Consider the following 17,876-nt stretch of genomic DNA (forward strand, 5'->3'; position numbering starts at 1 on the left):
CTTCAGCCACAAGCAAGGGAAAAGCAAAGAAAGTCTTGGCGGCATCCCTCCTCTCCCTCTCTTGAGTTCCAACGCAAGCAAGGGAAAAGGCTGCAGGTCTAGCTTTTGGTTCTTCATCCAAGTTCCTCCTTCTTCTTCCTCCTCCCAAGCATAATCAAGGGTTGATTCAAAGGAAGGAAATCAGCCATCCAAAGTTGTCTCTGCAAGGGAGCTAGCACCCCGGGGAGACAATGAAGCTTTGATCAGATTTCTGCTTCGTGTGGATACCCGTAGAGGCCGGACACGTGAACGGCTTCAAGCGAACCTTCATCCTAAACCACGAACTTCAGTTTGCGGTGATCATCTACCCGCAGAAGGTGAAGATCTGATCTTCATAATTAGTTTAAAAGTTTTTAATTCTAATCTATCTACGAACGGTCTTTGAACAACATTCATGTGATGAACGATTGATCCCGCTTATGCCTCTTCCGCTGCCATCTGAATTTTTATTAAATTTTCTGCGGCATGGGCGGGTTCCCAACATCCTTCCCTTCAACCAGCAAATCTTAGCATCTGGTATGTCCACCTCCCGAGCTTCACGGCATCCAAATGCATCCTCCCCTGTTTCAAACCGAGTATCATCCTTATTCTCTTCCAAATCAAACCGAGCTTCACTCCCTGATTTTTATCCAACGCCCGCGATGCATACCTTCTTCCGCTTCTCCTGTGTGTCCCAGCCACCCACTTGTCATCTGTATCCCCTGTTTTGGAACAGAACCAAGATCTTCCACTTCATTTCGGATCAACTTCCCAGCATCTTCATCTCCACGTCACCTCCGAGATCTTCTCCGCATCACCTGCTCCTAGCTCGTTCCAGCCGTCCGCAAGATACCCACCGCGTCTTCATCCTTATCCTGCACTCGGAAGGAGGAGCTAGGGGGAGTTGGCAGCCTATAAAAGGGGTCAGAACGTGAAGGAGAGCCATTTCTTCTTTTCCCCATCAAGGCCGATCACATCCTTTAAATTCGGAAAGTCCCATGGGAAACAGAGGAGGGAGAAGAGTTTCTTGAGTACTTTGGGAATGATTTCCCAAAGGAAGAGATGATGATGTGCTGAGAGGGAGCCGACGGGTGGAAGGAGGGAGAGCCAATCATCATGAAGTCCCCTGCAGTGCAGCTGTTTGCGTCTGTATGGAAGCATAATCTCTTCACTAGGGCTGGATGCAGCCCTAACAAAGGAAGGCGGGTTTTAGTTTATTTAATTTTATATTCTTGGAATTGTATAGACATTCTTGTTCTTAATAAATATCCTTTTACCTCATGCTTAAATTCTGTGATTTCAAGTATGAAGTCTATACAAAAGTTTTTTTCATGATCATTGAAGTAAAAATAAGATAGTTCATACTTAAGGAAGATGCGATATGCTACCACCATAGATTAGGGTAGACATTTCATGCTAACTAAAGATGGATTATGCCTAAATTACTTTTGTGAAATTTTATTCGAATGCTTATTAGGCTTGTAGCCAATTTGCATAATAATCCAAGAGTGAAATAAATTACATATAACCCTTATTCCGATATTAGTGGTGAATTCCTTGCCCTAGGTTCCCTCAAACTGATATCATTTTAATTGCATTTCTTATTAAATTGCTTAGTTTAATAGTCTTCACAAATTCTCTTTTTCAAATATTTTTAAGAGAACAACTGTACCCCAATCCCTGTGGATCGATACCCGTAATCACTATCCTACTAGATACGTGCTATTACGTGGTCTTTAAAGTTGACTATCATTAGGTTTATAAATACAAGCCAATTAGATTGTTTTAGGCTGGAGTAGGTTACGGAGAAACACCAGTTGGCGGCGCAACAAATCTGGTGGGGATAAAGGAATTCACTTTGGCTGATGATATAACGGTTGATTTTTTACGCAATTGGGCAAATTCATAGCTAACTTATTTCCTGGTTAGAGTCTCCATGATGTGGTTCAAGGATTCATACGAGCCCTGCAGTCTCATGGACGGATGCAGACATGGAAGAAATGAAGATGGTGCAGAAGATAAATACCATGAAACAGGTGCAAACGGCATGGCCGCAGGCACCATCAAAACTGCTAAGCCTACGGGATCCTCTCAAAGTAAAGTGAAGGGATACCTTTCAATCACTCGCCATGTATCTGATTAGCAGGACAACGCATGAACATACCCACCAACCGAATCACCAGCTGCCCTTAAACAAGTTTTGAGGAACACTAGTAGGTTACTATTACAGATGTTTTCTTTAGGTGCGGTACTGAGATTACCAGGATCGCACTTTTAGGCATGGAACTGGCAAGTCGTCATAATAAAACATCCATAAAAGAAAAATTTGTGTTTGTAAGTCCTGGTAGAATAGAATTAACTTTACATTGCAGGCAGAAGATAGCAGTAGCTAGCAGAGAATAAAATCAATACACCGAAAAAATGATACTTTGGTAGTATGAAAGCATGTAAAACTTGGGTCTTCATAAAGAATTCACATCAATACCCTTTGATTCTGAGAAAAATACCACATAATAACCCTCCCCTTGAAACTGTATGAATAATTCGAAACTCCTGTTTCTGTTTTTTTTTTTTTTTGAAACAAGGAAAAGAAAAAAAAACTAATTTTCTGGCCTAAAGGAATCCATCAACCACAACGCTCCTGGCCTGCCCCTCCAAAGTTGCAAATCCTCAACAAGATTTTTGAAGCCAGAAACTCCTGAAAAATGATCTTACATCTCCAAAACTGCATTACAAATCCGCTGCATGCTGTTGAGGCAGTTCTAGGGAGGCTCCAGACTCCGGAAAGTCGAGCCTCCTGCCATCAGGCTGTGGAAGTTCACCGGTAAGCTCACTTCCGGGGAACGATCCATTATCCTGGCCTGGTGACATGGGAGACATATCACCTGATAGAGGTAAAGAAGCCTCAAACTCGGGCACCGGTGTAACTTCAAACCCAGCCACTTCTGGTGGCTCAAATCCAGGCAAGGCTATGGGTGCTGCAGGTACTAGAGAGTGGTCATACTCCTGTCCCCCAGGCCTCTCATACCTATCATAGCTCCTGCTTCGACTTCTGCTCCGGCTCCTGCTTCGGCTTCTGCTCCAGCTCTTGTTGCTCCTTGACCAACTCCTACTTCGGCTTCGGCTTCTACTTCGGCTCCTGCTCCTACTGCTTTCACTTCTGCTTCTATCATAACCCCATGTCCGAGCTCTCTCTGGACTTCGACTATAACCCCGGTCTCTGCTCCTCTCTCCAAATCCCCTGCGAGCATCATACCGGCCTTGTCCACCAGGTTTCATATATCGGTCATATGGGACACGGTCATGCCGACCCCTATCTCCACCTGGTCCACCAAATCCACGACCCCTGGGCCTATGCCCACCGTAGAAATCATTTCTACCGCCACGCCCACCAAAGCCACCAGGACGATCCCTCATGCCCCGACCACCTCCAAAGCTCCCACGACCACCAAAGCCACCAAGGGCCATCCCTCACTCCCCGCCCACCTCCAGAGTCCCACTTGCTGCTGCCACCCAAATCCCAGCGGCTCATTCCAGCACGAGGCCTTGGGAAGAGGGGTCCACCATGCGCGACCATATTGCGAACCTCTGGTGGAACATGTTGATTTGCACCTTCAAGAACTTTTACTAGATCAGCTGCATATTTCCGATCCTGGTCTGAGAAGAAGGTGTACGATACTCCTGTAGCCCCAGCCCTCCCAGTTCGTCCAATCCGGTGGACATAATCCCCGATCCCTGTAGGAAAATCATAATTAACCACCACCCTGCAACAAATCAAAATACTATTAAGATACAACACATCAAAATGAAATCCCTATGTTAGAATGTATTCAAGAAGTAAACAATAACTAAATTAATGCATGCATCGCACGTAGGAAAAATGAATGGGTATAATTTGCTTTATATGGCTTCATAACAATGTCATAGATATTGGATTGATATAAATGCCAAGATCAGAAGCTATTTCTATAAGAAAAACTATACACCAAGCTCAGAAGCTATTTATATAACAAAATCCACACATATCAACATGTTATGGCACACCAAATTCAGAAAATTCCGTGACAGCCGTGCGCACGCGCACACACAGAGAGTGCTTGCTAACAAGGCAATGTATGCATTGTAATTAACCAAACTCGCACTACGCAGGACCACTGATGGTACAAACAAAGTATTGATGGCCAAAAGTGTCACATGACAACAAGACCAGACTTTGCTTAGTCTCCCAGCTGAACTCAATAAATCCTATATCCCCGATTGGGCTTTATGAGGTAAGTAGAATAATTACATGAAAGAACTGGAAGGATTCAATCATTCTTGAAATAAAGACAGACTAAGATATGCACAGTAGTTCACAAACTGAATAAATAATAATCAGGGACAAAGATCACTTTCAATAGGAAGTACATGAAAAGGGGAAAGTATGGAGCAATTATATGCAAGAATTGCATATGAATACGCATACATCCTGCAGCTGTTACCCCACTCCATATGCTTCCTTCACTTTCCTGGCAAAAATGAGCTGCCAAAGATCAGCTGAACTATTAATTCAGAACAAATGTGAATTAATAATTATAAGTAAGGATTGCCGAACCGGACAGTTCGGCCCGTACCAAACTGAACCGATGCCAAGTCGGAACAGTTCACAGGCTCGGTTCGGTTCAGGTGTTAGCCCCTTCTCCCCCACTTGGTTTGAGCCTTATGTATCAAGTTAACACACAGCTGACGCTTTCACGATTCTTCAAGAGCCTTCGAGGCTTCATAACAATGTCACAGGACACAGGTATTGGACTGACATAAACACCAAGATCAGAAGTTCTCTCTACAAGAAAACCTACACGCTGAGCTCAGGAGCTATTTCAATAACAAAATCTAAATATCTAAATATGTTACGGCACGCCAAATTCAGAAAATTCCATGACAGCGCGCACACAGGGAGTGCTCGCTAACAAGGCAATGTGTGCATTGAAATCAACCAAACTCACACTATGCAAGACCACTGATAGCACAAACAAAGTATTGATGGCCAAAAGTGTCCCATGACAACAAGATTGGTTCTTTTTGCTTAAACAAAAAGCCTCCCAGCTCAACTCAATAAATCCTATATCCCCGATCGGTCTTTGAGGTAAGTGGAATCATTACATGAAAGAACTGAAAAGAACCAATCATATGCTTGACATAAAGACTAAGATATGCACGATAGTTTTCACAAACTGAATAAATAATGATCATGGACAAAGATCACTTTCAATAGAAAGTACAGGAAAGGGGAAAAGCATGGGGGAATTATATGCAAGAATTGCAGATGAATATGCAGATATCCTGCAGCTTTTTCCCCCACTTCATATGCTTCCTTCACTTTCCTAGCAAAAATCAGCTGCCAAAGATCAACCGAACTACTAGTTCAGTACGCATGTAAATTAATAATTATAAGCAAGGATTGCTAAACCAACCCAAATTGGGTGGTTCGGTCCGTACCAAACTGAATCAATGCTAAGTCGGAACGATTCACAAGCTCGGTTCGGTTCAGATGCTAGCCCCCTCTCCAACACGTGGTTTGAGCCTTATTTATCAAGTTAGCACACAGTTCGTGCTTTCACAACTCTTCGAAAGCCTTCAAGGCTCCCCCACCCCCGATGCTTCAAGAGCCTTCGAGGCTCTCCTCCCACCCTGCCCCCTTCTCTCTCTCTCTCACTCACTCTCTCACTCTCTCACACACACACACACAGCTCCCTAGATGGCCGAACCGGTGGACCCCCCGCCCTTCTCTCCCACTCAATGGAAAACCTAGCCTTATCTCACCCTCCCGTTCGCTCGAGCATCGCCTTCGCCACTGGCAGGTAGGCTCTCCTCCCCTCCCTCCCTCTTTGAAGACCCCGATACCCTGCCGCTCAATCAGCAGCCAAGCCAAGCATGGGGAGCTCCCGGATACCTTGTTCAACCCTCGCTCCCTCTCTCTCCCTCCCCTCCCACCCTCTCTCTCTCTCCCCCCCCTCCCTCCCTCTCCTTCCTCTCTCCCCCTCACCCTCTCCCTCCCTCTCTCTCTTCCTCCCTCTCCTTCCTCTCCCCGCACGGCACATTCTGGCACGGCATAGTACGGTACATGGTACAAACCCATATGGTACCGTATGGGTAGCTGATTAGTATAGGTCACGATATCGGTTCAACAAACCTTGATTATAAGGTTTAGCAATCAAACCAGAAGAATGTCGAATAAACATAAAAGCATGCATATATACAAAATATATTCATGACCTGACTATGAAAAAAGAGGCTATGATCTAAATTTTAATTTATATGAACAAGACAAATAAAGAATTTCCTCTACTTCGCCTTCAAAAGTAAAATATCTGTAGGATATGAGACCCAAAGGAAATTCACACCTGATATCCTTGATGTCAAGTCCCCGGGCAGCAACATCAGTAGCAACTAGAATTGGTGCCTTCCCGGTGCGAAACTGTTGCAAGACATGATCCCTTTCACCCTGAGACTTGTCACCGTGAATGGAACAAGCACCAAAATTCCGCATGCTATGGGCCAGCTGATCACACAGCCTCTTTGTTGAGCAGAAGATGATGATTTTGGATCCCCGTTCTTGGCTTCTAAGAATCTGCTCCAGGCGCCTCTGCTTGTCCATAGGCGAAACCACCTCCACATACTGCATTCCATAACCAACATCAACAGGGAAGAAGGTAAGAGGTAAGGGAAAAACAGAACAACAGATATCAAATAATGAACAGTCAGAGAATTCCTGATGGGCAATCAATAAATCAGCCAGTGGCAACACATGCGTGACGAAGTCCACCCCAGATAAACAGCGTGGAAATTTAAAAATAGTTTTACAAAAATTAAATATAAAAGTTATGGTTAGCCCTTCAAGGATGTTGGGAAGATTGATTCGCCAAAAATTAATGACAATGCTTCAAACCTCCCCCACCCCTCACCCCCCACCCCCAAAAAAATAGAAAAAGAAATGGAAAAAGACAGTAACATCAACAAACTATATATATGGGTACTTCAAATATTATAGCACATAAGGCAAGCACTGTGAAACACATTCAGCGAGCGGTGAATGTGCTTGCAGACCCTCTCTAACTAAAAAATACGAGACCCTTCTACACATTTCATAAGAGAATCCCTATCCAACAAGCTATTCTGATTAAGTAGCCCGCCAAAATGTAATAAAAATGGGGAATACAAGTAATACATATCATTTTTACCAAGGGAAAAATGCAATGAACTAGGACTTATCACATTGAATCAGTCCAGGAAGGTTGCTTCAGGAAAAACTTGAATGAGACCTTCCAATATAGCTTTCACACATAGGAAAAGCTACCAACACCAAGGAATTACGCATAACGAGTAGGTGTGCACAGAGATATACCATTTTGCCCCTAGTAACGAGTTTATGAAAGGAATATCATGTCCACACATGCTCGCACATACGCAAGTAAATATTAGAAATGATAATGCCCGGCGGTGCACAAACAAACATACACAGTAAAATTGAACATAAACAATTATGCATCATCACTTATGAAATGATGGTAGATGGGATGAATATTTTTTGAAACTGACAAGCCTAACGAGTATCGGCCATCTCAAAAGATTCTTGTAGATGTTTTTTTTGCAAGAAACCAAGCCACTGCACCATCACAGGTCTCATATATTGACTGCAATTAGTTAAGTAAAAAAGAAGAGGAGGTCTTTTATTTTTCACTAAATAATGAGATGGCGCACCAGCTTTGTTATCGCTAAAAAAGTATCTGATGATGTTACCATGTTGCCTATTATATTATTGATTAGAAGGCATTTTGTCATCTGCATTCTGTTCACTTATATCAAAGGGAAACGATTCTTCAATACAGCCTGGTTTCATATCTTTATTTCCTCTTCTTTCTAGAATTTCTTTGTTTTTCATTCTGATAACCAAATCCTAATATCTTCAAAGCAATTTCTGACCAGTACCTGCAGTTTCGGCCCACCAGACCTTCAACAGTAACTACTGTTGGAGCCCGTAGTATAACTTCCTGTTGTGATGCTGGTAGAGGACCTAAAGTTGTAGAAAAAATGACAAACAGAAGTCTATATGCCCTTGCATAACTCATTTGTCTAGTGTAGAGTTTTGCAATAAGAAATTACTTTGAACGACAGTGTCTTACAGTAACTCCTCAGAACAAGGCTCCTAGAGCTAAAGTTTGAATACATCAAATTACTTTTTAGTCTCCACACGAGCACTATAACTGTCAAATGCCCGCACTAGCTCCACTAACACAATTGGCAGAATACTGCTCAAATTACCATCATATGCATACTTCCAGGTTAGCTTGCCCAAGAGCATCCATTCAAATGTCACAGGTGTCCAGACAGATTTTTGTGAGCCACTATTCTGTTATTCTAGAATATCTCGAAGTCATGCTGCAGATATAACATTTTAATTTCACCATTTTTCCATTATTATTTTGCTAACTTCCTTTAAATTTGATGCCCCCATCTCCAACAGCTTCTGCAGTTCTGCACTCACAGATCTTGGAAGGTCCGCAATTTGGAAGATTTCCAGGAAAGCCTGAGTTGCTGAAATTTTTAAAAGTCTCATAAGTTTGTTTCAAGAGTTGAGTATCATAATATATTCATTCGTCTATCCAAGAAGCAAAACAGGAAGAGCCCAATAAGCAACTTGCCAGGGAATTGGGACATCCATAACAGAAACTGACAAACCATCTCCTTTTCTGTTTCCTCTAATTCTCTCTCCCTTTTACAAATGATAAAAACAGTCATAAGGACATACTTAAAATTGTTTTTTTAACTAGCAAAACCCTAACTCAAAATTCATCAAGGTAGCACTATGCAATAATCTACTCAGTATCAACCAAACTAGCAACTATGGTATAGAACAACATGATTATATCACCCATGTAATTATCAATACATACAAGATGTATATAACATTTAATTTTTTCAATCCATCAGTAATTAACAGGCAAAAACCTCTGCATGAATTAAAGCATCCTGAATTCTTGATGACCACAAAAAGTGAAAACCATAAATTGTCATACTCACCTGCGTAATGGACTTGTTTGCAGCAAGCTCATCAACACTGCCAATATTCACCTGAACAGGATTCTTCAGTAGATCCCCAGCTATTTTCCTCACCTCCTTAGGCCAAGTTGCTGTGTACATGAGAGTCTGCCTGTGTGGAGGAATCTCATTCACAATCTTTCGTATCTGAGGTTCAAAGCCCATGTCAAGCATACGGTCTGCTTCATCAAGCACAAGAAAAGAAACTTGACGGAAATCGATCTTCTTCATCTCAAGGATGTCATTAAGCCGACCAGGTGTAGCCACTATTATATCTGCTCCTCGTTCTATTTCTCTTAGCTGAGGACCCTTTGGAGCTCCTCCATATAGACACTGAAGATTATAAAAATAGAACTGAGATCTCCTTCACAAAGACAGTTAATATAATAAAATAATTAAAAATAGAAATGAAGATGAAAATCTAAATTTCTAGTCTAATGCACAAATAAGAAAAATACTATACAAAGTGAAATAACGTTAAGAATCAGATGGATTTCTGATCTTGCAACAAAATGACCATTTATAGTGCAAGATAATTACCATGACATCTGATATTCCCGTTTTCACTAGATTGAATCTTCCTATAATTTAAGAAGCTAGATCTCAAGGACAAATCGTATTCTCCTGTTCCCACAATTGTGAAGTATGCAGATTGAAGATATAGAATGCCATGCATTGTAGTTTAAACAGGTATAGCTAGGAATTGCAAATAATTTACATTCCATGAACAAGATAAACTTGAAGCCCTACTTATCTTTTTTCCCCACTGAGTTCTGGTGCATTAAATAAGAGCCAATAGGTTGGGATACAGAGGTAACAGTCATTCAGAATGAATGATACACTCCAGCGAAGAAATCTAACTGCAGATCTCCTTAAAAGGAATTTCAACGAAAATAAGAGAACCCAAAGTAAGACAGCGGCCAGAACTTACCGTGCAAGAAACTCTAGAAGAATGACCAAACTTGATTGCCTCTTCTTGTATTTGTGAAGCAAGTTCCCGAGTCGGAGCCAAAACTAACACTATTGGACCGAACCGAGAATTATTTCCACATCTTCTCAAATGGATAAATGCAGGAATAAGATAGCCCAGGGTCTTCCCTGAACCTGTCTTGGCAATGGCCACTATGTCTCTGTTTTGTAGTGCAACTGGCCATGTCTGCGCCTGTATTGGCGTGGGAGACAAAAATCCAGCTGAATGCATCTGAAAACAGTAAAGAAACAATGTTAAACAGCACAACTCATTAAAAAAAATATTAAAATTTACTAAATAAGTAGCACTAATCGAGCTGGCTTGTTTAAATTATAGCTACAAGAAAAACACAAATAAATTTGGTTGCTTACTGAAGCAACTCAAGGCAGCTAGGAGGGGCTCTTCAGAGTCTCAGACTGAGCGGCAGAGTCAATAAGAAGGAAGCCTCAGCCACATTATGCAATCTGGAAGAAGGTCAACCCTCATAAAACTTGTCTGCAGTAAAATCCGCAACTATGACTGCAGCCCCAGACAAGAGGGCAGCAGCTGTGCAAATAGGGTGTCCAGCAATACCTCATGAGACACATATGCTCCTTTGAGCAAATGTCACAGTTGTCATGATAGCACTGCTGATATAAACAGAATGGAAAGGCCATTTGACAAGATTTGTACTATTTCTTTCACAAGAGTAAAATAGCAAGATTGATCAAATTGGATCATGCAATCTAAAAAGCATAACAAGTTTAAGGATAAAATTACCTCTCTAAGAATCTCTGGAGGGAAGCCAGTGGTCTCGAAGGTCATGAATGGTGCAGGAACATTGTCGCCCTGACAATATTTTTAAAGGAGTAAGCACCATAGCATCTAATGAGACAAATCTCAAATTTATAGTATACAAAAGAACCCAAGCAATGTATCACACAACATGGCTACACAAGGCCCATGTAAGATTTGAGAAAGGTGATGCTCTATGAAAGTTCCCTCAGTGCTGTATATCTGAACAATGTTATATTTTTTTTCTATCATTGCAAATCATACTATAAACAAAGTCCTTATGTTCATTGATCACTAAGTTATTGGCAGAAAATATTCTCGAGAAGCCACATATCAGTGTCTAAACTGTGTATAATATAAACTAAAGCTCCCAGTTCATGCAGCCTCCATAACTACTATATACTGTCAAAGGCATCAGCAATCTCAAAGGACATCCACCAATTTCATATTAACAAGTAAAATTAATTTCATAACAACAATCTATGCAATGTATCACGATATATCTCTCACCATTGCGGTAACCTCGTGGTGCTGGCAGTATGCATCAGCTGCAGAAATATTTGGAAAATCTGATGAGCCAAACATTCCTTCGGACGGTCCTAAGGGAGCTGGATCAGGAAAGGCAGCATGACTGTACATGTTTGGCATAGGATGCTGTGGCAACATGTTCAGTCCGCCTGAATGACCTGGTGGAATAAACTGATGACCCATTTTCATATCCTGATGCAAAATAACAACTATGAGTAGTTAGCATATATTATCTAATAGATAAGATATCAAACAGGAAGAAAAAAAACAAAGCCAAAAGGCAGCATCAGATATAAGCTTGCACTCTGATACTTGGACATAAGATACATCATCGACAAGAGCCATAAAGAAATAAGGTGTTCCAACTACTTGGAATCATCTTCCATCACTCATGCCAACTGTAGCGTTGAGATTCATATCCTATTTTGATGACAACTTATCAGGACAACCACATTCCTCCCATCAATTCCTAAAAACTCTTTAACTCAGAAATTAGCTGATTTAGTTTCAATGCATGTGATTAACCACCATCACACGTGACTAACAAATGTCTACAACTTCACTATCAATTTATCGCCTACACATGTGCCAACTAAGCTTTCAGAAAGCATCAGCTTCCTGATCCTTTACAAATATTATATGTACATCTAAGCATAAATTTCTAACAGCTTTCCTGTTGTTGTTAATAACAAGGTTGAGTAAGCATAAATTCGCTTCCAGTAGTAATATCATGGAGCTATTGAGAGGTCAACTTTGGAGGTTTTTCATAAAGAAGAAGGTTGAATCAAGTTAGCCACAACAAGCTCATGAGACTTTTCACATACTAATATTATGTTGTTGTTGTTGTTGTTGTTGTTGTTGTTGTTTATGTTAAACAACAATGCTAAGTCATATATTAATTATGTGGATATTGCCCTTGACTTAAGAGCTAGTTATCTATGTTATAGGACAGGAAGGCCTAGCCATAGAATTATGTGATTTAAGGGTCATAATTAAGATCCCTGGTCTAACAATTTCAACAAAGAACAGGCAAGTCTGAAGAAAGTCTGAATGTAGAAGTATCCTTCTATAAATTCTCGGCTAACCTCATGATTTTTTTCTAGTTCGGGTAAAGAAGTTGCTGATACAAAGAAGAGAGAATCCTCGGCATTTTTTTCGCAAAAGGAGAGATGGTGCAAACTAAAGCAGTATCATTACAAAGGAGAAAGTTTGTAGACTTATGACGAGAGGTTCTCTAGACATGCGAATTGTCAAAGTAGCAAGGTGAAAACTCGATATGAATATATATGTATTCCCCCAATCAGGTCCATATTTCTGCTTAGGAAGAGGTATTAGGGAGTTCAAAGGACTTTGCAATGAGAGTGCAAATGGCTAAAAGCCCAGGAAAGGATTTGCAGCATTCTAGAAAAATAGGTCAAGGACCTGTTTGGTTCTCTGTGATGTTTCTTGAAAACAGAATCATAAGCCTGATTTTCTGCAAAATAGACTTCATGAAAAACAGGGAAAGGCTCAATTTGTTGTCAAACTTATCTGTCATGTTTTTATGACCGGTACTTTTACAAAACCAAGTTTATGGAAGTAACCAAATTAGTGTTTCTCTAAAACTAATTTATTTTAGATTTTGTATTTTTTAGTACAACTGCAAGAGTTTATAAAACCAATATTAAATTTACAAAAAAAGTAGGCAACAGATGAAGACCTCCTCCAGTAACTAGCAACATAGTAAATATTTTCAAGAAAATAAAATAGATCTTGTGTGACTGATTCAAGGAAAACCATTCCATATTAATCATCATCCATGAAACAGCCAGAGTTCAAGGATGATTTGTTTGTGCATCTTAAAGCAATTTAATGCCCTAACCTAGTTGTGTGCCCCTTTTCACTTGATAAAATGTAAAACCACAACGAATGACAAAAATCTAAAGAAAGAAAGATCACCTGCTGACTCCATGCAAGGGGAAGATTTGCATGCTTTGGTTGCTGTGGAAGCATCATTGGCTCTTCCATCCTTCGGGAAGAATTAAATTCATTTCTCCCTCTTTCATGTTGATCATCATCATAACCTGTTTTCAATCCCATAGGCGGACGGATCACCGTGTGCCCCGGCTGATTTGGAATTGTGCAACCACTTGTTTGCTGTTGCTGATAGCTCGGGTCTATGCCCGCCAGCTGCAACTGAAGCGATGAAGCATTATGCTGTGCAGTAACAGGAGATGCCCCACCAAGCTGTTTCTGTGGTTGGATAGAACGTCCTCCTGCAAGAGAAATATTAACCTGCGGAGGCGTGACTGGAAGGTGATGATTCGAAGATATCAGACTGCTTTGTTGGTCCATAGGCAAAGAAAGACCAGCCTGCTTTCCCTCTAGGCGAGCTGCTTCCTCCACCCTTGGGAACCCAACTTGCTGTCCTTGTGTCTGCTGCCCACGCTGGTTTCCATTATGTGAACCATGTGATTGTTGTCCCTGCCGACGTGCAATTTGTAGCCCATGTGGGTATTGAAGCGGCTGGGGCACCATCTGAAGGCCCTGGGAGTGCGGGATTTGTGGACCCTGCAGTTGCTGCCCCCTTTGTAGCATCATGTGTGACTCCTGCATTTGTTGCTCGTGAGGAATTTGTGGCACCTGCGGTTGCTGCCCCAGCTGGTATGGCGCCTGCAGCCCTTGTGATTGTTGCCCCTGCTGATAAGAAGAAAATTGCAGCCCTTGTGGTTGCTGTCCCTGAGGGTGCGGCATAAGCTGCCCTGGAAGGCAAGAAATTTGCTGATATGGCATTTGCTGCAGCTGCATGTGTGAGAACTGCTGTGCGTTCTGCTGCTGTGTGACCTGCTGATTTGACATTTGCTGCAGCTGCTGATATGGCATCTGCTGACTTTGCTGGCATGCCATCTGTTGACCTAACTGCTGAAGCGGCATCTGCTGACCTGACTGCTGAAGCGGCAATTGCTGGCTCAGATGCTGCTGCTGTTGAGTTAGCTGGCCTGCTTGCTGAAAAATCTGTTGACTTGGATGCTGTTGCTGCACTTGCTGTCCTGCCTGTTGAACCATTTGTTGGCCAGGCTGCTGCGATACAGTGACATTAGGAGGTAAGGTGCGAGCTGTGGGTATCTGGGCCAACTTGGGCATGGAGGCTGAGGAAGGAGGACCAGTTGGCAGTGGAGAGGCTGAGGTAGCTGGCTTCTCATACTGGGTGACATTCGTTTCAGGGTTCCAGTAGTACAAGAGACCAGTGCTTCCATCAATCAACCCTTTCCAAGGCTTCGGGAGTGTCGGGTCTTCAGGTGCAAAGCGTGGGCCCAGTGAAGCTGGAGCCGCCTCTGCTGTTGCCATGCCCAAAGATTCCCGCCTAAGCACTCTTCAGCCCAATCCCCCTAGACATAAGAGGGGACAAAAAAAAAACATTAATTATCCACCAAAATTGGTTCAGTTCAAAAGCAGGTCACAAAAAAGCATAAAAAATTTCCATGCAGACAATACAGAAAAGCACCTAAAATTTAACAAATTTGACGGATTGAAAATAAATACCAAAATTATTTTTCTGCAAAACCTAGAAGCCCGAATCATTAGTACCCCAGTTTCCCATACCCATATATCCCTAAACCCTAGAAAACGAAATGATGGATCTAATCAACGCGACGTAAAGAACTTAAAAAAGAAAACCCTAGAAACATATGAATTGCATAACCAGAGTCGAACACATCAAACAATTCAGGCACTTCATTTAAACCCGGCTATTAACCTTCTCCTTTCATGCAAGTAAGAAAATATCAGAGTTTGGTTCATCTTCCCTCTATACCAATATTCGAGAGTCCACACTCCCTAAGGAAATCCCTAATCCAATGAAATACATCAATATTTTTAAAAATCAAAAGAAATAAAGGCCTGAGGTCTGACATCCACAGAAGCAACACTCGCATCGCAAATTAATATTTTTGCATCGTAATAAACCCTAGAAAACATCGAACCAATCTGAGCACATAACAGAATTAATACTACGCGTCAACTAAGAAACTTTCGATCTGCAAACCCTAGCACAAACATCAAAACAATTCTCCGTACTTCGTAGAACCCAGGAAAAAATCCAGATGTTCCCATTAGGAATCGAATAGCCCGTCTAAAACCTTAGAAACCGCCAAAAGAATGCGCGAAAAAGCTCGTAGAGGAGAGCACGAGAAGGATTAGGCGGTGAAGGAGCTCACCTTGGGCGAAGGAGTAGAGGAATTGGGGGCGAGATGAGGGACGGAAGCGAAACCCCCCGCTCTCCCCTCCCTTCGTTCTCCCGAAGCAGAGTCGCCGAACGGATTAAAGAAGGGGAGAAAAAATCCAAGAAATAAAAACCCTAATCCTCGGCTTTTCTAGTTCTCTTTCTCCCAACCTCTCTTCTTTCCTTAGAGCCTGGCGTTATGTAGCACGAGCAGCGGCGTGCGAGAGCTAGGTCAAAGCTATCCTCCGAATGAATGCATAGAGTGTATATACGATATCCAAATCCACCGTCCCTTTTCGACCATGTAAAGCCATCTCAAGCGTTTATTTTTGCCGCCACGTTTAAAAGAAGTGGATGTCTTTAGAAGACAACGTGGAGGGTGGATTTATAGATTGCTTAGGAAACTTCTCTGCGACGGTCTTGAAGATCCGTGCATTTAACCAGCTTGCGAGTTTGTTGCTGATCGAAGCATGGATGATGGTAGATTTATATTTGGATATATTTGGACAATTCAAGATTTTTCAGACAGTATTTTTAACTTATGATGGTAAAGTGGTGGGTCCCCTTTTTTTTTGCATTATTTATGGTCGTATTTTCAATGTAATACCATCTCAAACAACAAGTTTCACGGGTGAAAGTATAAGAGAAGTTACACATCAATTATATGGTAACACTCGGTTGAACGGGGAGGAATGCATTTACTATCTTAGAATACCTTATGGGCTCGTTTGGTTCGCGGGAAGGATTTTCCCTCCTAGGAATATGATTCCTGAGAATCATATTCCTAGGAAGAGAATACCTAGGAAAGTATTTTTGGCATATTTGGTTAACCATTGGAAAATGACAAATTTCCAAAGTGCTTATGTTTGGTTGACCATCCACTTTCCTAGGAAAGTTATGTATAATTCCTATTATGCCCCTAATAAAAATTAGTTCTTTAATGCCTCTTTAATGCTTCTTTAATGTTGAAGGATCTTTTTGGGAAAAAATAAAAAAGGAGTGATTCCCACCTCATGGGAAAGTAACTTTCCCATGTTTCTCATGGGAAAGACTTTCCCATGAAATGTGGGAATCATATTCCCATGGGATTACAACTTTTCCATCTCTCTCCTTTGAAAACTCCAACCAAACAAGAGGCATTTCATTACTTTCCCGTTGACCACACTTTCCCCCCTCCTTTTCCTGCGAACCAAACGAGCCCTATGTTATTCTAAGAGAGCGAACGTTTCAAAGATACCTACAATCTTGTTTAGAGAATTTATTTTTTAATAGTTTATTTATTGCAACTTTTTTTTGAATATCTCCACTTCCATTATTATTCTATCTTAATTTTCAATAATTTCTATAACCTCAAACAACATGACGGTAGGAAAGGACAAACCTAGAAGACATTGATACTAGAAATATTTCTACATAGCTATTATGTATAACTTTATCAAAAAAATGACTTATTTATGATATGGGTTTATTTTTTATTAATTTTAACCCACGTTGTTCTTGTTCGGTGAACATAGAAATTTTTCTTCTAGTTGATATTTTTATTTTTTTTTTGTGAATCTTTGCATGACTTTTTACATAGTAGTGCATTTATATTATCATCATATGCTAATAAAATGTGCTAGCAATATAACCTCGGGTCTATGTATACAATGCCACAACATTCAAACTTTTCATGAATTATTTTTTTTTCTTGAATATTTCCTTTTTTGGAACAAAGATTTAATTTTTTAGCTATTTGGATGGTGAAAAGATTCAAATAATATAGGAACGTACATATTTAATTTTGGTTAGACTTTTTGTGAAAAAAATTTCTCCTCTTCTTTTTCCATCCATAACATGTTGGATATTAAAGAGTTCAATTGCTTTTATCTCTTATGGTTTTATCTAAACACCATCATGGAGAGTTCAATGCACAAGCTTCTTATTTGTCTTTATTCATCCAACAATACAAAAAAATCTCGCTGTTTATAAATATGAATACTTAGACTGTACTTCTTAAAGTCAAATTAAAGTGCAATGTATAAATACCAAATTCAAACCATATATATTCATTTTCTTTTAAAACATGATGGAGTCATTCATTTTGTTTATATCTTTTTATTTTTATACTATTAAATATAAAATATTATACAACCGACTTTGTAACGCCCCGCTCACCATGTTTGGCTTTACTCTAATATTTTTCTATCATCCAATTCCTTTTCATTTCATATCCCTTCTACAAATGGGTCTCGCAAATCCATTTAAATTTTAAATTAAAAATTATTTATTTATTATTTTTTTGGTACATCGGCTGCTTACACTACC

The 17,876-nt window shown here is 40.7% G+C and overlaps 1 protein-coding gene across 1 annotated transcript; it reads right to left on the reverse strand.

Moving 5' to 3' along the window:
* Positions 1-2,419: 2,419 nt before the first annotated feature.
* LOC103697068 (DEAD-box ATP-dependent RNA helicase 40) lies at positions 2,420-15,752 on the reverse strand. The gene is given in 9 exon segments (XM_008778838.4): positions 2,420-3,478; positions 3,480-3,782; positions 6,402-6,676; positions 9,079-9,429; positions 10,028-10,297; positions 10,826-10,894; positions 11,351-11,560; positions 13,307-14,736; positions 15,565-15,752. Coding segments are annotated over 8 exon segments (3,597 nt in total). The 5' UTR covers positions 14,696-14,736; positions 15,565-15,752; the 3' UTR covers positions 2,420-2,748.
* Positions 15,753-17,876: the final 2,124 nt, after the last annotated feature.

This window comes from Phoenix dactylifera, chromosome 1, assembly GCF_009389715.1.
Source record: "Phoenix dactylifera cultivar Barhee BC4 chromosome 1, palm_55x_up_171113_PBpolish2nd_filt_p, whole genome shotgun sequence".
NCBI classification, from domain to species: domain Eukaryota; kingdom Viridiplantae; phylum Streptophyta; class Magnoliopsida; order Arecales; family Arecaceae; genus Phoenix; species Phoenix dactylifera.